General features: G+C 34.2%; 1 protein-coding gene across 7 annotated transcripts; it reads left to right on the top strand.

Moving 5' to 3' along the window:
* Positions 1–445: 445 nt before the first annotated feature.
* LOC116104871 lies at positions 446–6,302 on the top strand. 7 transcript variants are annotated; one of them, XR_004123968.1, is made up of 9 exons: positions 446–656; positions 757–811; positions 895–950; positions 1,177–1,276; positions 1,383–1,501; positions 1,581–1,650; positions 1,757–1,813; positions 1,961–2,455; positions 2,627–2,864. XR_004123968.1 is itself a non-coding variant. In XM_031391302.1 (8 exons), the coding sequence occupies exons 1-5, from the start codon at positions 462–464 to the stop codon at positions 1,479–1,481; spliced, it is 456 nt and encodes a 151-aa protein (XP_031247162.1). In that variant the 5' UTR covers positions 446–461; the 3' UTR covers positions 1,482–1,501; positions 1,757–1,813; positions 1,961–2,455; positions 2,627–2,864. The 7 variants fall into 7 exon arrangements, 6 of the variants coding, with proteins under 6 accessions (XP_031247162.1, XP_031247166.1, XP_031247161.1 ...); XM_031391302.1 differs by lacking the exon at positions 1,581–1,650 and having other exon boundaries at positions 1,432–1,501; XM_031391306.1 differs by lacking the exon at positions 1,581–1,650.
* Positions 6,303–19,781: the final 13,479 nt, after the last annotated feature.

Here is a 19,781-nt window from a genome sequence, read left to right as displayed (position 1 = left end):
TCATTAAAAAATTTGCCCTGACTTACTTTTTGCTCATGATTTATCTAGGAGATTGCGGCAATTGATTGTTATGGGATAGTTTCTCTTGAAGATTAATTGAAGTGTATGTAAACTAGTTCAAATATCCCAGTTAACAAAATAAAAAATAAAAAATAAGATTTCATTAAAAAAGAAATTATTAGTACACTTTTACCCTTATTTTTTTTAATTTAATTACTTCCACCCATAATGCTATGATTTAAATTAATTTAGAAATAATAATATATTTATCTAATTAATTATAGAAATAGAAGATGAATGTGATTATATGTACCCATAATTACAGGAAAAACTTGGGCTTTGATTTTAAGGAATGAGAGCCAGAGAATCCCTATCTCTTGCACGAGCTTGTATGGACCAAGTTGTACCTTGAGTTTTCATACTAAAGCCTACGGTTAACGGTCTCTTTGAATGTTTGTTTAATGCACGCCAAACATTCTCATTCCTCCATGGCTATTCAACCTATAATTTCATCTCTTCACTCTCATTTTCATCTTCAACTCCTCCCTCACTCTCCTACTGTTTCTCCATTTACGTTTCTTCCTGGACACCTCCACTCTAAATTTCACAAGGCCCCCAGAAAATCTCCAAGAATCCTTTGCAAATCCAATGAAGATGTACCTCCCATTCTCAGTTTGATCATTAATTTTCATCTTTTTCCTAACTTGCATATAATTTAACTCATTAAAATTGTTTAAATATGTTTGTAATTGTCAGGATTATCTCATAGATTCTTCTGTTTCTGTTGGTGATGGCTTTTCTTTCAGTGGAGGTACCCATCAAATTAGTTATTTCATTTTTAACTGTTTAATTATTAAGAATATTATTGAAGGAGAATGTGGTTGTTTTGTTTAGGAAAATATTCAGATGGGTCATCACCTTCTGATGAATGGTTTAAGCAAGGAAAAATGGTAAGTGTACAAGGAAACTTTCTGTGTAGTAATGACTTTTTAAAAGGGCTAAAGGCTCATTGTATCCCCCGAATAAGTAATAATAAATTTCCTCATAGCGTCGTCGAGGTTTACTGAAAAGAAGTATCAAGCATCAAGCATGCCTATTGATAAACATTGAAATGTTTCTTGGTTGTTTACTAATGTTGCTCACCAATACGAATTTAAGAATCTGTTTTTGCTTTAGATGAAAGCACATCCTGTTTCTGGTTTTGGTGAGAAGGCAAAAGATCCTGTTTTCGGACTTACTATGGGGCTGCTTCTCAGGCCTCAGCTGATGTTTTCAGGTAATATATATGAAATTAATTGAAATCTTCTGTAGACTATTCTGTAGACTATTACCTAATAAGTAGTTTCAATAGTGCTTTTTGATTAAGATTTGATTATTTGCAGGGTTTACCGATTGAAACATGCTCTCTCTATATATGATTTTGTGCCTTAGATGGTTCTGCGTCGAAAGTGGAAGTGCAGATAATCATTCAGTTTTGTTGATTCATGGTTTCCCTTCACAAGTGAGTATTATTTCCTCGATAAATTATAAACATTATGCATAACATCATGTTTGTTTTTCATGATTTATGTTGTTGACAGGCCTATTCTTATCGCAAAGTCCTTCCTACACTCGCCAAGAACTATCATGCCATTGCTTTTGATTGGCTAGGTAACATCATGCTCTTAGTCTATGGTGAATTGTAGTGAAAGAGGGTTCACTCCCAAAAGAATATAAACTGATAAGGAAAATTTATGCCTTTTTCTCTCTTCTTCAGGCTTTGGATTTTCAGATAAGCCTCAACTCAGATATGGATTTGACTATACTGTCGATGGTAATTATTTATTAGCCTTCATGGTGGCGATTCGCGAATGAGAATTATAGATTAGTTTAGTTTCTAATGCAACAGCTTTCATTTATCAAATTATGAAAATGAAAACATATTCTCTGTTTGTTTTGGGTTGCAGAATATGTAACAGAGAATATGTGGCATCCTTGGAGTCTGTTATTAATGAAATTGGCAGTTACAAGGTCTCGATTGTTGTCTAGGCATGTTTTCCTTCTTTGATTTTCAAAGTTCGGATGTAGCAGCTAACTTTATCTATTATGTTTAGTAAAATGAAACTGGAACTTCCTATTTTTGATGTGCTTCGCAGGGTTACTTTTCGCTTGTGGTTGTTACATATGCAAGCAATCATCAGGAAAAGCTTAAGGATCTAGTTCTACTTGATCCTCCGGTATGCATCTCCTGAAACTTTACCATTCAGTTGCTGAATTTCCTTCGACAATAACTCATTCTATTATTTGTGATGCTCTTAATTGCATTCAGTAACAACTAAATGATGGTGAATTTTTAGAATGAAGACAACTAACATATGCTCCTTCCTGGTTTACTTAAGCTAACAGAAAAACATGCCAACCTTCCGTCAACCTTGTCATCTTTAGCAACTTTTTGCTCGGCGAAATTTTTTCCCAGGTGAGTAGATTCCATTATAATTTTATTCAAACATGAGATGTTTGTGTGTTTGTGTGTACAAGTGTGTTTCATTTTCAAGCACATGTACTTATTTCACTGTCAATTTACTTTGTCCTCGAGACGTAGTACAACTGTTGATATCCTTAATGACTTTCTTCTGTGCCTAAATAGGATCCACTAAGGGCTAGTGATAAAGCCTTGATGAGCTCCGATCCTTATAAAATGAAAGAAGATGATGCAATGGTTTATAGAAGACCTTATCTCACTTCTGGTTCTACAGGGTTCGCATTGAATGCCCTTAGTCGAGCGATGAAGAAGGAGTTGAAGGTGAATCTAATTTATTTTCTGGTAATTTTCTCTACTTATCGATCATTTATTCAGCCTTTGTGTTTTGTAAGATTACTTGCTAGAGGTTTTTCTGTTGACTTTATTCTGTGGATTCTTCACCTCACAGAAATATGTGGAAGAAACCCTGTAGGTGTTTAGTGCCAGTGAATACTAAGGAAAGAGGAGAGAAAATTGAGTTGAGAGAAAAGTTGTCTTTCATTGCAATTCACATTACAATTTTATACAACCAAAATGCTTACTGTTACACCAGCTAATCAGTGCAATTACAGGTTTGAAATTTAAAAACAAGATTTATAACTAATACACCCTTAATCTTAGCTGACAGCACCTAAACATATCACCAAAATCTAACAACCATAGCAGCTCCATTCACGGCAGACAGAGTGCTTCTTTGGGGCCAAAAATATTTTAAAAGCCAACTGAATTTCCAGTCAAATTTCCAGCAAAATATCACTATTTCAACACTCCTCCTTGATATTTTTGCTGGAAACACCAAGTCTAAGCCTAAAGTCTTCAAACTTGGTTTTGGACAATCCTTTAGTCAAGATATCAGCCACTTGATCATCACTTCTGCAATGAACCAGCTTAACTTCCCCTTCTTGCTCAGCTTCTCTAACCGCATGAAACTTGATCTTTATGTGTTTTGTTCTTCCATGATGAACTGGATTTTTAGCCATAGCCACAGCTGATTGACTGTCACACATAATTGCAGTAGGATCTATTTGCTTTAGTTTCAAATCTTCCAGAATTTTTCTCAGCCAAACAGCTTGATTCATAGCAGTTGTAGTCGAAATGTATTCTGCTTCTACTGTGGATTGTGCCACAGTTTCCTGCTTTTTTGAGAGCCAGCAGATTGCACCATAATTCAAGAAAAGGAATACCTTAAAGTGCTCTTCATGTCTTCCATAGAACCACCCCAATCACTATCAGAAAATCCCACCAATTCAAAGTTTTCTGACCTCCTAAACCATACTCCAAAGTTGGTGCTACCTTTTACATATCTTACCACTCTTTTTGCAGCTTTGAAATGTGTTTCCTTGGGCTGATTCATAAACTTGGACAACAAACTTGTAGCAAACATGATATCAGGTCTGGTTGCTATTAAGTACAGCAAGCAGCCAATCAAACTCCTATATTGCCCTTCATCAACACTTTCTGCATCATCATCTTTTGACAGCTTTTGATTAGGAACCAATGGAATGTCCACTGATTTGCAATTCTCCATATTGAATTTCCTCAAAACTTCACTTGCATACTTCTCTTGGTTAACAAAAATTCCAGTTGAACTTTGATAAACCTGCATCCCGAGAAAGTAAGACATTTCTCCTAAATCTGTCATCTCAAACTCATCAAGCATTAATTTCTTGAACTCCTCCAGCTGAGTTGGTTTACTCCCTGTCACAAGAAGATCATCAACATACAAAGAGATAATCATCACATCTTCATCAATCTCTCTAACATACAATGTGTACTCATTTGGACTTCTCACAAAATCCAAGCTCAATACGTGATCATTGATCCTGTTGTACCAGGCCCTTGGTGCCTGTTTCATGCCATACAAGGCCTTCTTTAAGAGATAGACTTTATCTTCTCTTCCTTTGATCTTGTACCCTTCCAGCTATTCAACATATATTTCCTCATTCAGCCATCCATTGAGGAAGGCTGATTTAATGTCCAACTGAAAGATTTTCCATCCAAACTGTGCTGTCACTCCAAGTAATAATCTAATTGTATCATGCCTAGCAACTGGTGCAAAGGTATCCAAGAAGTCAACTCCATATTGCTGAGCAAAACCTTTGACAACCAGCCTAGCTTTGTGCTTAAGGACTAAGCCATCCATATTGAGTTTCCTCTTGAAAATCCATTACTTGGATTACTTCTCTGTTCAGATGTCTGTTTACCAGGTTCCACGTTTGGTTCTTCTCAATCATTGCCAACTCCTTCATCATGGCAGCTCTCCAAACCTCTAATTTTGTTGCTTCAAAGTAGCTTGTTGGGTCAAGTGAAGTCATGTTGCATCTTTCATAAACCTCAGCGAAATGTTTGGTACCTCTAACTAAGAGTTCCTCTTCTGCATCACTCTCATCATCTTCAAGAATCTGAACACCACCAGCTTCTGTCCATTTTAGTTTTGTCTCCACATCAACTATACTTTCTTCCTAATTCCAAACTCCATCGTCCTCTATTTTGACATCCCTAGAAATCAAAATTCTTTTGGTTTCTAGAACATAAGCCCTATAGGCTTTGGATTGGTTGCTATAACCAATAAAAGTGCCAATTAAGGCCTTCTCACCTAGCTTAGATCTTTTTGCTGCTGGAACTAAAATGTAACATATGCTCCCAAATACTTTGAGATTGTCTACTGCTGGTTTAACTCCATGCCAGGCTTCATAAGGGGTTTTGCTGACTAAGGCTTTTATGGGAAGCCTATTGAGCAGGAACATTGCTGTGTTGACAACTTCTGCCCAAAAATTCTTTGGCAACTTTTTCTCAGCCATCGTACACCTTGCCATCTCCATAACTGATATGTACTCTTTTTCTCACTAACTCCATTTTTTTGTGGAGTGTAAGGGATGCTATATTGATGCCTAATTCTAGCTTCCTTGCATACTTGCTCAAACTCTTGAGAAGTGTATTTAGTACCATTGTCACTTTTTAAGGTTTTGATAGTTTTTCCAGTTTGGTTTTCCACCAGTTGCTTAAATTGGTTAAACACACCAGCCACCTCTCCTTTTTGCTTCAAAAAGTACACCCAACACATCCTGGACCAATCATCTATAAACAATACAAAGTACCTACTTCTACTCAATGACAATGTCTCCATAGGACCACACACGTTTGTATGAATAAACTGAGCTGCTTTCCAGGCTTGGTTTATAGGGAAAGGCTGCCTACTCAACTTGCCAAGTTGACAAGCTGGACATACAGTCTTACTCTCCTTTATTTCAAGCAGATTCTGGACCAGCTTTTTGGTCTGAATTTCCTTGAGACCTTGATAATAAAAGTGACCAAGTCTCTTATGCCATTTCTCAAACTCATCTACCTTTACATTAAAAGCTCTAACTTCAGTTTTTTTCCATTTAATAGGGAAGCTCTTTCCCACCATTTTAACTCTTATCAGTTCACACCCCTTACTGTCCAAAATTTGACAGGTTTGATTCTCAAAATGCAAGACATAATTATTTTCCAACATTTGTCTTACACTAAGAAGACTTTGACTAATTTCGGGTGCATAAAGTATAGTGGTAATGAGTTTTGTACTTGTTGAAGTCTGGACAACAACATCTCCCTTTCCCTTTACTTCAACAAACTCACCATTTGCAACCTTGATTCTGGACCGATGTGCTGGATTCAATTTGACAAAGTCCCACAGGTTTGGTGTCATATGGTTTGTACATCCACTATCAACCAGCCAACCTTCATAGCTTGTTGGTGTTGCATTGCAGGAGGCTACAAATAGTTGTTCTGTCCCTTGCTTTGGTTGTTGATCATCAGTCACATGAGCTTGCTGTTGGGACTACTCTCTTTTGTTTTTGCAAACCTTCTTTATATGGCCAAACTGTTTGTAGGCCCTGCACTGTATCCTTGGCCTAAACCAGCATTTTTTCTCAGAATGTTCCTTCCTTTTACAGTGAGAGCAAGGTAGATATTCCTTCATCCCACCTAGTTTTCCCCATTGACCATTGCTCCTTTCTTTCCCCTTTTTATCACCGGCATATCTCCTATTGTTCCCTTGAACTGATTTACTTTTGTGAGTTGCCATCATTGCACCCTCACTTGCATCTTCTTGCCTCAAGAGCCTTCTTTGCTCTTGTGCTTGCAACACATGAACCAACTCTGTAAGAGTAATATGCCCTATATCCCTTGAGTCCTCAAGAGAGGAGATCTTGGACTCAAATCTTTCGGGCAAGCCTACCAAGACCTTCTCCACAACTGTCCTATCTGTCAACTCCACTATTGGCAGCCTAATTGTGTTGACAACACTCATCAACCTGTCAATATAATCCTTAACCTTATTTGATTCTTGCATCCTCAGCATCTCAAACTCTCTTCTTAGATTCAGCACCTGCATATTCCTTGTTGTGTTGCTTCCCATGTATTCCTCTCTCAACTTATCTCACACCTCATTTGGAGTTTCATATGCCATAATCCTTGTGAATACAATGTCTGTTATAGCAGCATGGATGTGGGATAGGGCTCTCGGTGCCTTGGCAGTTTCTTCTTCATGCATTCGAATATGATTTAGAGTGGGATTTGGTCCCAATGGTGTTTATATCTAAGCATAACGCTTGTCGGGCACAATACCTTTTAGATTCTTCTTGTTGGCTTAATCTCTTGTTCGGGACTTCCTTCAATTAAAGGGAGGGACATACAACTACAAGGAGTCAGGGTATTCAGTTAGCAGCCTCGAAAGAGAGCGGTTGGTTGAATAGGTAAAGGCGACGGATTGGAACTGTCGGTTAATGAAACGATTGGCGGCTTTTAGGCATGTATAGGGGTGAGCGGTTTCGGGTACCCTACATTTTTTGGGGGAACCGGAATCAGAACCGCACAGTGCAGGTTCCCAAAAAAAGGAACCGGAACCGCACAGTGCAGGTTCTTAAATTCAAGGAACCAGAACCTAAAATGCAGGTTCCGGTTCCTTTCCTGGGTACCTTGTAAAAAATCAATTACCCCCTTATTAGTTTAAAAAATGACAAAAATACCGTAAAAGTTTACAAATACACTGCTAAATTTTTTTTATTAATCATTCATTTGTGTCCAATGTAACTCATAAATCCTCTAATCTCTAGGCAACACTTGAATTCAATCAATTCATCACAATTCACATAAAATTTCTCAATCAAAACCAAGACACAAACAATTATTCATCTGTAAATTGTTAATTTAATGTTATAAATTATTAATGTTTATAATGTAATATAATAATATTGTAATTAATTAAGTAATTATTTAATTATAATGTAATGTTATAATTAATTAAGTAATCATACTATACATGTATAATTAGAAATTAATTAAAATTCTAATTACTTAATTAAATATTGTACTAATGTTATAATGTAATGTTATAATTAATTAAGTAATTATACTATAAATTTATAACGTAATGTTACTATTAATTAGATTTTTAACCATTTAATAAGTAATGTACTAATGACTAATGTAGCAAATTAATAATGTTATAATGTAATGTTATAAATTTATAACTAATTAAGTAATTTAACTATGTAATGCTATAATAATTTAGTGATCATAATATAATAATGTAAATGTTATAATTAATTACGTAATAATTTAATTAGTAATCATTTGTTATAATGTATGCTAAATTATTAAAATCGTAATATGGTATAATTAATTAAATTAACATTATTAATTAAGTATTGTGCTAATGTTTATGTAGTAAATTACTAATGTTTTAATATAATGTCATCAATTAAGTAATCATATTATAAAATGTTATAATTATATGTGATCTACTATAATATATATTATAATGAATTAAGTAATCATATTATAAATCTATAATTTAATATTGTAATTAATTAAATTTCTAATCATTTAATTATATACTAATGTTTATAAGGAAATGTTATAATTGATTAAGTAATTATACTATAATCTAAATGTAATGATAATTGATTAAGTAATACTACTATAACTCATAGTAATGTTATAATTAATTAAATTTTTAATCATTTAATTAAGTAATATAATAATGTAGCAAATTATTAATATTTATAATGTAATGTTATAAATTTATAACTAATTAAGTAATCATTAACTAGGTAATGCTATAATTAATTAAGTAATCATAGAATATGTAATGTAATAATTTATATTAATTAAGTAATTATTAACTATAATATAATGCTTAATTAATTAAATTTCTAATCATTTAATTAAGTAATCATTTGTTTCTATATAATGTATAATAATGTTTATAATATAATGTCATAATCAATTAAATAATCATATAATTATGTAAGTTATAATTAATTATGTAATCATACTATAATGAAACGTTACAATGAATTAAGTAATCATACTATAAATCTTTAATATAATATTAAAATTAATTTGTTATATAGAATGTTATAATTAATAAGTAATCATTTAATTATAATGTAATGTTACAATTATTAAATAATCGTATTATAAATTTATAACGTATTTATAATTAATTAAATTTCTAATCATTTATTAAGTATTGGCCAATGTTAGAGCTGGGCACTTGAGACCGGGCTAAAAGCTCAAAATCAAAACCCGGTCTTAGGACCGGTCTAAGAGGCTGGTCCCGTAAGGAGGAGGGCCCGGGCCCTCCACTAGGCCCTCCTCCAGGCTCGGGCCTGGGCCAAATTTTTTTTGCACTTATACATTTAGTCATTTAAAATTACATTAAACCCCTAAATAAGTATAAATTATAAGGGCTAAAATGAAATTTTACAAAATTTATAAAAAAAAAAAAAAAATTAACTTTTTATAAACGTTGGTGCAACGGTCACACAGCAGCCAACGGTTATAAACTAAATAATTATAAGTTTTTTTTCATCTCCACCGCCCCCCCCCCCCAAATACACTATAAATAACCCTAAAGCCTTTCATTTTTTATCACAATCAATCTCTCATTCTTTCATTCTCTCAACCTTACTCCAATCTCCAATCAATTTCTCATTCAATAATTATAATTTATTCATATTATTTATTATATTATTCAATTTTTTTCTATTTTTCAATATCATCATAATTTCATATTATTATTTATTTCTTTCATTTTTATATATTTTATCATAAATTAATGCCCCAAATGAGTTTTACGTTCCATCCACCAAAGAAATTGAAGCCTTCAACCATTTTCATCATTTCCCCAAGAGACGCAGTTGTAATTCCACAACCACATTCGGTCAGGACGAGGTGTAGCCAAACACATGTGAGCTGCGAGTCAACGACGGCACGGCATAGCCAACCCCCGACCGTCAAAGAGGGTCGTGTCCGATGTCTGGCGATACTTCACCAAATCAAAACGGCCAAAGACAAATGGGGAGGGGGAAGAATGTATGGGATATGTAATTTATGTGGAACCATTATTGGCGCTGAGAAGGGGACTTCGACGATGCGACGACGTAGAGAAGAAGCATCCCAAATAAATGCATCTTCAAGCAGATCAGGGAGCAAATTCAAACTCAACTTAATTTTAATTCACAATCTCAACTCTCTCAACATGGCAATACAATACACATGTTGCACGAGAGGAAATAGCAAGAAATAGTTGCTACGGACTCTCCCATTTGTTATCTGAAAATCCTTTTTTGTTAATAGGTTAAACTGCATTTTGTCCAGCATATACCTGTTAGTAGAAGTACTGTAGAAGAGATAACTAAAACTTTATAACAAATAAATAATAAACTTAAAAACGAATTTCAAAATTTTAGGAATATGTCTAGCATTACATCAGACATATGGGCTGTAGATCAAAAACCAATTTTTTAACTGTCACAGTACATTTCTTAGATTATAATTGGGGTTTACAACAAAAATTGATAGGTTTTAAACCATTATATGAAAAACATAGTGTTGAACTTTTATTTACAATTCTTGAGTTTTGCAAGAATATTTATTAACTGATAGAGTTGTAGCGCTAATGCTTGATAATGCAGTGCTAACACCGCGACAATCTCTTTATTTGAAAAGAATTGGATCCACTTGGTGAAGGCAAATTTATACCACGAGATGTGCTTGTCACATCATCAATTGATAGTTAAAGAAGGTTTAGATGCTATACATTCAAAGATGGAGAGGGTGCGTGAGCTATCGGATTTATCGTCGGCAGTGCAATAAAAGATGGCAGGAGTACGTCAAATATTGTAAGCAAGAGGAGCCACCGTTTGACCTTTGAAGTTATGTACATATGCCTATCCGGTGGAACTCTACCTACTGATGTTGGAAAAAGCTTTGCCAACCAGAAACAAATTACAGATTTCGTCAACGGAAGAACTATCCAGAGGAAGTTGTCAACTATGATGATTGGGCGGTTTGTGAATTTTTTTATCATTCTTAAAATTTTTTATGATGTACTGATACATTAAGTGGTATTTATATCCAACTACTAATTTAGTGTTAGATATTTAGTTCAAATTGCTAAAACTTTTGCTCAATATAGATATGATAACATAACATTTTAAGTGAAATTGTTTCAAGTATGGAAGAAAAATATAAGAGATATTGGTTAGATATTCCATTCTTATATGGATTAGGCCTTTTTCTAGATCCTAGGTTTAAATTATCCGTAGTTAACGGTGTAATTACTGAGTTAGGCCATTATTTAGGACATGATTATACGTCTTATTTGACTGACTTTAAACACAAATTGGATAGGCTTTTTTCTTTATATGAGAACAGGTACAATGGAAGTGGAAGTGGAAGTGGAACGTCTAGGAGAGGCGATCAGGGCCTTGATGCAGCCCCCCCTCAAGGATCGAGCAAGTGGGCGTATGTGGAACGTGGCGAAAGCTCCAGCTTGTACATACATGGACCAAATGAGATGACTCGCTACCTACAGGTGGACCTGACCTTTATGACGATGAAGGAGCAACTTGACATGAATATTCTTCCATGGTGGAACCAACATGAAAGTCTATTCCCCATTATATCCCAAATGGCACGTGACATTTTATCTGTGCCAGTTTCTACAATTGCATCCGAGTCAACATTTTCAACGAGTGGTCGGATTGTTGAAGACAGAAGATGTTCTTTAACCGATGAGATGATTGAAGTGATAACGTGTTTACGAGATTGGACTCATGCAGAAAGAAGACTACAACAGCACCCTGAAGATCCCTAACTACTCGAACTCTTTAGGAATACAGATTTGAATAATTTAACTAGTGTTGACGATGAAATTGAAGATGAATAATTTAATAACAAAATTATTTAATTATTTATTTGTGAAGCGTGAATGTGTGAAATGTGAATATTAAATTTATGTTAAAAATTAAAATTAACTATTAATTTATTATTTTTTAAAATTAATTAAATTTTTAGAAACTTACTAATCAACCCCTAAAAAAATAATAAAAACCCCCTATAAAATTTTGTTTTGCCCCCAAAATATAAAAAAAATTAAGGGGGGAAACTAAAATTATCCAAACCCCATGGGACCGGTCCTGGGCCCATGGGACCAGTCCCGACCAAGCCTAAGGCCTGGTCCGGGTCCTGGTTTTTCTCATGGGTCCCAAGCCCATGAGTGACTGGTCCCATTTGGGACCAGTCCCAAACGGGCCCAGGCCTGGGCCCGCAAGGGACCAGTCCCTTGCCCACCTCTACCAATGTTTATATAGTAAATTAGTAATTACTATTATTTATAATATAATGTCATAATCAATTAAGTAATTATTTAATTATGTAATGTTATAATTAATTATGTGATCACAGTATAATGGAATGTTATAGTGAATTAAGTAATCATACTATAAATCTTTAATGTAATATTATAATTAATTAAATTTTTAATCATTTAATTAAGCAATGTAATAATGTAGTAAATTACTAATGTTTGTAATGAAATATTATAAATTTATAACTAATTAAGTAATCATTTAACTATGTAATACTATAATTAATTAAGTGATCATAATATAATGTAATGTAATAATGTTATAATTTAATTAAATAATTATTTAACTATAATGTAATGCTTAATTAATTAAATTTCTAATAATTTAATTAAGTAATCATTTGTTTATAATGTAATGTTATAATTAATGTTTATATTATAATGTCATAATAAATTAAATAATCATCTAATTATGTAATGTGATAATTAATTATGTAATCATACTATAATGAAACGTTACAATGAATTAAGTAATCATACTATAAATTTTTAATATAATATTATAATTAATTTGTTTATAATATAATGTTATAATTAATTAAGTAATCGTATTGTAAATTTATAATATAATTTTATAATTAATTAAATATCTAATCATTTAATTAAGTATTATGCTAATGTTTATGTAGTAAATTAGTAATAACTAATGTTTATAATATAATGTCATAATCAATTAAGTAATCATTTAATTATGTAATGTTATAATTAATTATGTGATCATATTATAATGTAATATTATAGTGAATTAAGTAATCATATTATAAATCTTTAATGTAATATTATAATTAATTAAAATTTTTAATCATTTAATTAAGTATTATACTAATGTTTGTAATGAAATGTTATAATTAATTAAGTAATTAAGTAATTATACTATAAATTTATAATGTAATGCTATAATTAATTAAATTTCTAATTATTTAATTAAGTATTATACTAAATGTTATAAGTCAATTAATTAAGTAGTAATCAATTAATGTAATGCTATAATTAATTATACTATAAATCAATTAATGTAATGCTATAATTAATTATACTATAAATCAATTAAGTAATGTTATAAAATTATAATTAATTAAGTAATCATTTAACTATAATGTAATGTTATAAACTTATAATTGATTAAGTATGATATTTAACTAGTAATTAAATTTATTATTTTTTATCAATTTATCATATATAATTAATTAATTGCTAATTTACTATAGATATACTTAAAACTTGATAATTGAAGTAAATAACTAAATATATTATTATTCAATCAAATATACTATTTTATTAAAAAATGATTCTTTTAATGACATTAAAACACTTTTAATTGGATCCTAATTCCAATTATACACTTAATTAATCAAATTTTAATATTAATATATTAATTTTTTTTAATATGACGTAGTTTATATGTAATAAGTATCATTGTATATTTATTTAATTAGGTTATTCTAAAATTTTAACTTTTTCTATTTTAAACTTTTTATATGTAAAATAATGAAACCCCCCATTATTCACAAATATTTCATTGGAGCCCAGTTTCCAAAGCAGGTTCCAAAATAGGTTCCAAAACAGGTTCCAAAAATCGGTTCTAAACATGTTCTAAATCGAGTACCCGCAACAGGTTCTAAGCAGGTTCCAAACTGGGTACCCGTTTCAGGTTCTTTTTCCAAGATCTGGTTTTGGTTCCAGTTTTGGTTCCTCCACACATAAGAACTGGAACCAAAACCGTATAGTGTCGGTTTCAATAAAATGGAATCGGAACCTACCTGCACAATGCCGGTTCCAGGCAGGTTCCGGTTCTACCTGCAGGTTCTGGTTCTACTCGTTACCCATGGTCACCCCTATAATTTAATATAGTAGTTCCTATCAGTGCCAGTTTGTGCCTGCCACTCGTACTGAACTAACCAAAGAAGCAAGAGATACTGAAAGCGATTGACTTCTTGCCTTAGCTTCTATAAAAGTAAACAACTAATCCTTTCCTCTTGAAATCTGAATTCACTCCTGTTCGGCATTTCGAGAGAATCGAAAGGACCCCATAATCACTACACCGGTAGCTAGCCGCTAAAGGAAGATTCCTCATAAAGATGGATCATAAGCTTTTCAGTGGCTGCCTGTTCTCTTCCACATACTGCCACAGCCCCTGACCCTGGAGAAAAGCCTTCATTTTTATAGCCCATATATGATAATGTTCTCCATTGAACACTGGAGGTGATATCAAGGCTAATTGAGCAGCCATTGGTTCAGTTTAGATATCTGAAGCAGAAAGAATAAGAAGACTGGAACAAGATGTTCTTGAGCTGAGATGGATGATTGAATATGAGAGAGAGAGATTTTAGGTTTTAATGTGGCTCTAATACCAATTGTAGGTGTTTAGTGCCGGTGAATACAAAGGAAAGAGGAGAGAAAATTCAGTTGAGAGAAAAGTTGTCTTTCATTGCAATTCACATTACAATTTTAGACAACCAAAATGCTTACTGTTACACCAACTAATCAGTACAATTACAGGTTTAAATTTTAAAAACAAGATTTATAACTAATAAACCCTTAATCTTAGCTGAGAGCACCTAAACATATCATCAAAATCTAACAACCAATAATAGCTCCATTCACGGCAGACAGAGTGCTTCTTTGGCGCCAAAAATATTTCAAAAGCCAACTGAATTTCCAATCAAATTTCTAGCAAAATATCACTGTTTCAACAAACCTAGAAATACTAATGGATAAAAGTTGGAAAGTTCAAACAACAGTATACTGGGGTCAGAGAGATCGTTGGTTGAACTACGATGCAGTCGAAGATTTCTGCAAGGATTCAAATCATAAGCTAATCGAACTTCCAATGGTATAAACTGCAATCTCTACTTCATTTAAAGATATTGGAGAAAGTTTTAGTCGTTAAGGTCTTCTATGATGCTGGCAAAAAATGCACTAATGTCATATGTTGCATTGTGCAAGCAAGGCATCATGTACAAGAAGATTGCGGCAAAGAAATTGGACAAATTATTTCTGCAGTTTTTAGCAAAAGGAGATGAAATAAAAATATTCTATTCTATAGGTGTTTATGGGTAACTCATTCTACCAAATTTAATTTGAATTTCTTTGACATTAAACTAAGTCAAGAGATATATGAATTGTATCAGACTCTCTCTCTTTCATTTTTCATTTTATCTTGAGATTGATCAATCTTGTTGGGTATCACAAAATATTGCGACATGAAAGTTCAATGAAGACTCGATATTTCCATTCATAATGAATAAATTGTCTAGCCCTTGCAAAATGAATCGGGCTATAGTTATACAAGATTTGATAGAATAAAAGTGTTGAAACTGGTGATATTTTGCTAGAAATACAGAAAATTCAATTAACATTTTGAAAAACTTTTCTGGCCCCAAAAGCTTCACGTTTACTGTTTTGGTTGTAGTTGGTGGAGCTGTTGTCCTAATGCATTTTGTGATATGTTTAGCTGAGCTTAACTGTAATTAAGACTTGTATTTGAAAGACATAGTTGCATTAGTTGTAAGTGTTTAGTTTAGATTCAAATTTGTAAAATATCCACTGCATTAGGTGAAAATAATGGAATGACTTTGTGTATAAATTACCCTTGTTTTTTGAATGCAAAACAGAACACTAATTGCTGTAGCCATCTCTCTCTACTCTCTAGCAAAACCAACAATTGGTATCAGAGCCGTCATTGATCTTAAAGGGCCTGAAACACTCATCTCCTCATATCCATCTTCTCAACCCCTTTCATGATAACTTCAGTATCAAACTCTAGACAACCTGATTCAATGGCACAACATATGACTTCTCTTACTCCTCTAGTCTTCAATGGTGAACAATACCACATGTGGGCTGTTAACATGAACGCATTCCTTCGAGGCCAAGGCTTGTGGCAATATGTAGAAGAAAATAGGCAACCAACACAGTTGGGACCAAAACTCACCTTGAATAAGATCAGGATACATGAAGAAGAAGCTGCCAAGGCTTCGAAAGCTTTGTCTCACATCCATGCAGCTGTAATAGTTCTTGTATTTACAAGGATTATGGCGTGTGAAACACCAAAAGAAGCTTGGGATAAGTTGAGAGAGGAGTTCATGGGAAGTGACACAACAAGAGGTATGCAAGTGTTGAACTTGAGAAGGGAGTTCGAAATGTTGAGAATGCCAGAATTTGAGAAGGTAAAGGAGTATGTTGACAGGTTGATGAGTATAGTCAACAAGATTAGGCTGCTTGGAGTGGAGTTGATAGATAGCAGGATTGTTGAGAAGGTTTTGGAGAGCTTGCCCGAAAGGTTTGAGTCCAAAATCTCTTCTCTTGAGGGCTCGAAGGACTTGTCTCAGATCACTCTCACTGAGCCAGTCCATGCTTTACAAGCTCAAGAGCAAAGGAGACTCCCAAGACAAGAAGATGTAAGTAAAGGTGCTTTGATGGTAGGTCACAAAGGAAAGTTTATGCAGGGAGGTAGTAAGAAGAATGTTGGAGACAATAAGGGGAAGGAAATGGCCAAAAATCAGTGGAACAAATTAGGTTGGATGAAGGATTATCCACCTTGCTCTCACTGTAAGAAGAAGAGCCATTTCAAGGAAAGGTATTGGTTTAGGCTAGGAATCTAATGTCTGGCCTACAAGTAGTTTGGCCACATTAAGAGAGTCTGCAAAAACAAAGGAGAATCATCCCAACAGCAAGCACAAATCATTGAGGATCAGCAGCAAAGCCAAGAATCTGAGTTTACAATGAGACCTAGTTGGTTGATATTAGCTGCACCAACCACATGACATCAAACTTGCAAGGTTTCATCTGCTTGGATAAGACATACCAGTCTAGAGTCAAGATTTGGAATGGAGAGTTTGTGGATGTCAAGGGTAGAGGTGATGTAGCTGTGCAAACTCAATCAGGTACCACGCTGATTCCTAATGTCCCTTATGTTCCAGAAAAAAGCCAAAGCTTGCTTAGTGTAAGACAAATGTTAGAAAGAAAATATGTCTTGCATTTCCAAGAACAGACCTTCAAAATTCTAGACAGTGAGGGCTATGAACTTATGAAGTTTAGGATGAAGGGAAAAAGCTTCTCTATTGAATGGAAAAAATCAGAATTTAGAGCTCATAGTGCTAAGGTAGATGAATTTAAACTATGGCATAAAAGGTTTGGCAATTTTCATTACCATGGCCTCAAAGAAATTCGGACCAAAAGGTTGGTCCATAATCTGCATGAGATTGAAGAAACCAAGGCTGTATGCCTTGCTTGTCAACTTGGCAAGTTGAGCAGGTAGCCCTTTCCTATGAACAAAGCTTGGAGAGCTGTTGAGAAACTCCACCTCATCTACAAAGATGTATGTGGATCTATGCAAACACCTTCGTTGAATGGGAGTAAATATTTTGTCTTATTCATGGATGATTGGCCCAGGATGTGTTGGGTGTATTTCTTGAAACAAAAGAATGAAGTGGCTACTGTGTTTGGGAGGTTTAAGCTGCAAGTTGAAAACCAAACTAGTTTAAGCATTAAAACCGTGAGGAGTGACAATGGGACTGAGCATACTTCAAGCGAGTTTGAAATAATTTGCAAAGAAGTTAGAATTAAGCATCAATTCAGCAGTCCCTATACTCCATAACATAATGGAGTTAGTAAGAGGAAGAATAAGATTGTTATGGAGATGGCAAGATGCATGGTTCTGAGAAGAAATTGCCGAAATCCTTTTGGGCAGAGGCTATCAACACTGCAATCTATCTATTCAATAGGCTTCCCACAAAAATCTTGATCAACCAAACTCCATTTGAAGGCTGGTATGGAGTAAAGCCAGCTGTGGATAATCTAAGAGTTTTGGGGAGCATTTGCTATGCTCTTGTTCCAACAATCAAGAGGAGCAAGTTGGATGACAAAGCTATGATAGGGATCTTCACTGGATATAACAATCAATCTATGGCCTATAGAGTGGATGTTTTAGAAACCAAGAAGATACACATCACATGGGATGTTAAAGTTGATGAGAAGGGTGTTTGGAATTGGGAGGAAGACAAAGTTGATGAAGAAGTAAGACCACGGCTAATAGGACTTGCAGGGAACCAAAATGATGAAGAAGATGAGAATGATGCAGATGAAGAGTTCTCAGTTAGAGGCACCAGACTTTTAGCTGAGGTGTATTAGAGGTGCAACATGGTTGCACTTGAACCAGCAAACTTCTTTGAAGTAGCAAAATTAGAGGCTTGGAGAGTTGCCATGAAGGAGGAGTTAGCAATGATAGAGAAGAATCAAACCTGGAAGCTTGTGGACAGACTGGAGAATAGAAAAGTAATCAAAGTCAAGTGGATTTTCAAGAAAAAGCTTAATCCGGATGGTTCAGTTCATAAGATTTTTAGGACACCTTTGCACTGGTAGCTAGGCATAGCACAATTAGATTGCTACTTGCTTTGGCGACTCAATTTGGCTAGAAAATTTTTCAGCTAAATGTCAAATCTGCATTCTTAAATGGTTGGCTCAATGAAGAGATTTATGTCGAGCAACCGGAAGGGTATCAAGTTGAGGACCAGGAGAATAAAGTTTATCTCCTAAGGAAGGCATTATATGGCCTAAAATAGGCTCTTAGAGCCTGGTACAACATAATCTTGATTAGTTTGGGATATGTGAGGAGTCCCAATAGCACACCTTGTATGTGAGAGAGCTAGAAGGGAATTGGTCATTGTCTCATTGTATGTAGATGACCTACTAATCAGTGGAAGGAGTTCAAGTCAACTAGACGAGTTTAAAGAAACCATGCATATTGAATTCGAAATGACTGACTTGGGGGAAATGTTCTACTTCCTTGGTATGGAAATCAATCAAGCTTCACGTGGGATATTTGTCAATTGGTTGCAAATCAGAAGCTAAGCAAAGAATAAGGTAGATGAGGGATTATATAGGATCTTGATAGACCTGATCTTATGTTTGGAACTAGTCTTCTCTCCTGGTTTATGAGCTACCCGGGTGAAATTCACCTTAGGGCAGCCAAGAGAGTGCTGAGATACATTACAGGTAGCTCTGAATCTGGTGTGTGGTTTAAAAGGTCTAAAGATTTTCGGCTTGTTGGATACTCTGATAGTCATTGGGCTGGATCAACTGATGATATGAGAAGTACATCCAGCTATGTGCTCTTCTTGAATTTAGAAGCTGTTTGTTGGCTATCCAAAAAGCAAGTAGCTCAGTCCACAACAGAAGCAAAATACATCTCTACTGCTGCTGCTGTGAACCAAGCCTTTTGGTAAGAAAAATTTTAGAAGATTTGAAGCAAAAACAAAGGAATCCTACTATGATTCTAAGTGATAATCAGTCTGCAGTTGCAATGGCTAAAACTCCTGTCTTACATGGTTGAACTAAGCATTTCAAGATCAAATTTCATGCTGTAAGGGAGGCTGAATGTAATGGACGAGTTCAGATGGTCCATTGCAAGGGTGAAGATCAAGTGGTAGACATCATGACCAAAACTTTGTCCAAAGCCAAGTTTAAAGATTTAAGGCTCAAACTTGGTGTTTCCAGCAAAAATATCAAGGAGAGTGTTGAAGCTGGTGATATTTTCTTGGAAATGCAGAAAATTCAGTTAACATTTTGAAAAACTTTTTT

This window comes from Pistacia vera, unplaced genomic scaffold (genome assembly GCF_008641045.1).
Source record: "Pistacia vera cultivar Batoury unplaced genomic scaffold, PisVer_v2 Contig487, whole genome shotgun sequence".
NCBI classification, from domain to species: domain Eukaryota; kingdom Viridiplantae; phylum Streptophyta; class Magnoliopsida; order Sapindales; family Anacardiaceae; genus Pistacia; species Pistacia vera.
This window is presented reverse-complemented; position numbering and strand designations above follow the sequence as displayed.